General features: G+C 44.1%; 1 protein-coding gene across 1 annotated transcript; it reads left to right on the forward strand.

The window, feature by feature from the left end:
- The first annotated feature begins 1,337 nt into the window (after positions 1-1,337).
- Positions 1,338-2,517, forward strand: LOC143124756 (uncharacterized). Its single transcript, XM_076286464.1, has 2 exons — positions 1,338-2,107; positions 2,315-2,517. Exons 1-2 carry the CDS (start codon positions 1,510-1,512, stop codon positions 2,515-2,517), a joined length of 801 nt encoding a protein of 266 aa, XP_076142579.1. The 5' UTR covers positions 1,338-1,509.
- The last annotated feature ends 1,844 nt before the right edge of the window (positions 2,518-4,361 follow it).

Raw genomic sequence — 4,361 nt, forward strand, 5'->3', positions numbered from 1 at the left:
TGGCGATCAACAGCACTAGGGGAAACGGCCTCCAGTCAAGTGTATAAGAAACAAAGAAACAGACAGACAAACGTAGGCTACAAACACAGACAATAACAGGATGCAACGCAGAACAGAGAAAAACAATCAATAAAATGGGGTCCGTTCGTCAAGCACCCATTCCTTCCTAACGAGCGCTATAGCACCCGAATGAGTTCCAGCGGCTTTCTAGTCCAAGGCCTCTATGCGTAGTCGCACTAGCGTAGGCTACGACAAGCTAGCTGCAGGCCACGTTAACCACAGGACCAGTGGTGCTGATTAGACGGGCACATGAAGAAGTCGTAGGCTAAAAATTATGTAGGCAAAGCAGCAGAGTTCTTATCAATGTAGCCAATTGACAGCCGCTCCCCTGCTACACTAATGATCCCTGGAACACACAAAATACTCACTTAAAACGGGAACTACTTGAGTACTTCACTTCGTACAAATGGATATAACATACCCGGGGACTGCACTGGACGCACATCCAGCCAGCGGGAGGCCAATGCCGCACAGGGAGGGGGAGACTCTAAGTGTGAGTAACAATATAAAAAGACTTTACCAGTAAAATAGCACAGGAAGCGTGATCATACCTGCGGCGATGGCAATTGTCAGGGCGGTAAAAAGGGGTGGGCCTTTGACGTCTGGCATAACACAAGGGGTCCTTGAATTTAAATAGAGGCACTGTTGTACTGATTGGCCCATATCTGGCTACCGAGAGCCACTCACGATGCAGCCACCTGTGCTTGAATGAAAAGTGGGCACTGCACCACTTCATTCTGCTACACAAGCAATGGACAATCTGCAGCAATCTTTCAATGCATTGCAAAAAGCACTAATTAATCTTAAATTAGTTTTAAATGCAAATAAAACTAAATTTATGCTGTTTACAAGGCCAAGGGACATTGATTTTAGTAAACTGCATCTCCCCATGCCAGTAGCCAGCACAACGCAGAGAAATGAACAGTAAGTAGCCTACTAGTCTTGGTTGCCCATCCAGCACAGAATTCATTTTAAGATTTTATTGATGGTTTTTAAAGCCCTAAATGGCCTTGCCCCATCCTACATTGCAGATCTCATTCGATTCACCACCACTCTGCCCCCAGGTCCCTTAGATCCTGCAGCATGGGTCTTCTGCATGTTCCACGCACCAGACTCAGGCAAAGAGGCGATAGAGCTTTTGCTGTTGCTGCGCCACGGTTTTGGAATCAGCTCCCTGGCGTTCCCTGCCCTTTTATGATTGTTTTATTTGGCAGTAGGGTGATTTATGGTGACATTGGCACCAGTTTGACCATAACACACAGAGTTGCTTTTAACAACACAGCACATGGCCTACATCTCACGTGTGCATCATTTATGACTGTGTTTGTTTGATGAATATCTGCATGTCCCAAGGACACCACTTGGCAATATGTAGCCAAGTCGCAGTATGTTTGAGAGCAACAGCAATCAGTACACCAGAAGAAGACAGAAGACTTGTCCAGATTCAGCATGAAGATTTGTGGATCTCTACTGGTGCTGCTGTGCTGCTGTTTGGCTGAGACGCAGCTTGGAGGAGAGACCGTCAGTGGCGATGACATCACTCGCCAGGGCCACCATGGTGAAGCAGAGACCAGACAAAAGGAGGTTATGGGTGCAGCACAGAGAACTGAAGCTGCAGACACAGCCTGCACTGAACAGACCTGCCAGCCTGACATCCACACTGTGCTGAGAGAGATGAGCGCTCTGGTGGCGGAGCAGAGAGTGGAGCTCAGATACACTAAGACACAAATGGAGGCCATGGAGACCAGACTGACTGACAGACTGAAAGCCAGTGAGAAGACAGTGGTGGAGCACAAAGTTGTTATTCAGGAGCTGAAGAAGAAACAGGAGGAGCAAGCAGCAGCTGTGGCAGCTGTAGGAGGCAGTGTGAACCTGACAGGGAGCCAGGTGAAGGAGCTGTGGAGGGAGAGGGAGGAGAGGAGGGTGTCTTTCTCTGCCTCATTGGTAGCATCTGGTGTTGAGACTTTTGGTCCCATTAGTAGGCCAACCACACTGATCTACAGACATGTCTTCACTAACACCGGAAATGCCTACAACCCCAATACAGGTATTACAATGAAGCAAAGCTCAATTTCAAACTGTCAGTCCTACCACTGCATGCTGATTTGATTTCACTCAATATTTTGTATGATTATCTTCCATTTTACTGTCTTCTATTTCTGTTCAACTGTAGGTGTGTTTACTGCTCCAGTCAGAGGGGTCTACCACTTTGTTGTGTTTGTGCATGGATTTGGTCATGCATCTACACCTACAGGACTCTCGCTCCATAAAAATGAAGAGCATGTTGTCGTTGCTTACAGCCATCAATCAAATTACAGAGTGGACACTTCTAATGGAGCTTCTCTGCTGTTGGAGGTGGGAGATGTGGTCTATGTGAAGCTCTTGGCCAATGCATGGGTGGTGGACAGCTATAACCACCATACCACCTTTTCTGGCCACCTGCTCTTCCCCATGTGAGGGAAGCAGTAGATGGATGGAGAAGTTATGAAGTGATGCTATGAGAGACACAGATAGAATGGTACACACTCCTGTCCTTGTTCCCTAGATTAAGACAAGGTGGATCCTGACAAGACCTTTAATGATACTCAATAATAAGACATTTTATTTTATGAGCACCTTTCATGACACTCAAGGTCTCTTCACAAATACAAATTAATAAAACATTAAAATATCAGAATATCACATTTACAGGAATGCCATCAACAAAGCCACAGTGAATATGCTTCCTGAAAGAGATTGTTAGATTACCTTTAAAAAATATATATACCAAAAATGATCAATAATAAAGTCATTATGAGTGAATGTCTTGAGACGTTTCTTTACTTGTTTTGGCAAAAAATACATGCATAATACATGAATGCATAATGCATAATATGCTGGGTAATGGGGCTATACTTTGCTGGTCGATAAATCCCTTCTGAAGGGATCCCCTTCTGCTTCAGATCAGGGTGTTGTTTTTCGCTTCAGAATTTATTTTCTGCTGCTGACCACACTATACATGACGTGTTTACATGCAATACCAGTTCTACTAAAATACCTTGTAAACAAAATGTAAAATGATTTGTGAAAATTCATTAAAATGGATATGGCGTTTTGGAACCAAACTCTTATACTGTATAATAGCCTTTCTCGGCCTCACTGCTAGCATCTGCTGCTGGAAATGTAGGACCTTTTTCAGCTAAAACTACTCTGGTCTTCTGTATTTGTGACATGAGACAAAACACAAAGATGCCATTTAGTCACTTCAAGAGGAACAGCAGGAGCTCAAGCACCAAGAGTCACACACCCCCTTGGCAGCAGGCATGTTTTTTATGCACGGGTATAACGAATAACCCAGTGTCCAGCAGCCCCTCACTAAACAACAAGGGAAATAGGCACTAGGCCTACAACTCACATGCTCGCCTTTATTTATGAGTGTTAGACTGATGGCGTTTAATCTTTGGAACCTTTGATAGGCAGCAGATAATGTGCTTTATTGACTCCTTATCACCTGCCTTTGTCATAACCAACCAATGACACGTGTTAACACAAACACACACCACAAGATAACACTTTGAAACAGAAATGAATCCAGCCATACCCAACTTTCCATGATTTTTGGGGGTAAATGTTGACCCTTACCTGGACCAGGCCATTCTTTCATTCATTCATTCTGGACCAAGTTACACATGTAAACCAGGTTACTTACATGTGGACCAGACTATTCACATTTGGACCAAGTTACGCATGTGGACCAGACTATTCACATTTGGACCAAGTTACGCATGTGGACCAGACCATCCCATGTGAACCAGGTTATTTACATGTGGACCGGCCTATTCAGCCTACAGTATGTGTCTCTCACAATGCCCTTAGAGAGTTTTTATCAGCCTAGACCACTGGTCAGTTTTTACAGAAATAACACTGCACTTACTTCTACTTAAACTGTCAAAGCAACTTGCATAACATTATACACATTGTGTGTGAGTGAGAGAGAGAGAGGGAGAGTTTATAGATGAATTAGCTAACACGGCTAAAAAAACATTTTGCCCTGTGATCATGCATACGTAAATTATTCACCAGAAAAAAATGCATGCTCAAATGTTCTATGTGTTTACTGTTGCCTGAGATGAATGAAGTCATCAGTGGGGCCTTAACCAAGGCAGCTCTGCAATGAACAGCACTATAAACCACAGCTCCTCTTCCTCAGAGGAATGAAGATGATCATCTGGCAGTGAGATGGTGTCATTAGCAACACTTTGACCAATATCACACAAGCCATGAGCTGATTTTGGCAAAACAACATGTCACATGGCCTACAT

Source organism: Alosa pseudoharengus, unplaced genomic scaffold, assembly GCF_046254945.1.
Source record: "Alosa pseudoharengus isolate Yale_2024_CS ecotype anadromous, Long Island Sound unplaced genomic scaffold, YU_APseudo_1.1 YU_APseudo_1.1_scf_15, whole genome shotgun sequence".
Classification (NCBI taxonomy): Eukaryota; Metazoa; Chordata; class Actinopteri; order Clupeiformes; family Clupeidae; genus Alosa; species Alosa pseudoharengus.

Bases quoted from the DNA above. Each gene is read 5' to 3' on its own strand.
- LOC143124756 (XM_076286464.1), top strand. From the start codon at position 1,510: ATGAAGATTTGTGGATCTCTACTGGTGCTGCTGTGCTGCTGTTTGGCT. The intron at 2,108-2,314 runs GTATTACAATGA...CTACACCTACAG, and splicing joins TGCCTACAACCCCAATACAG to GACTCTCGCTCCATAAAAAT.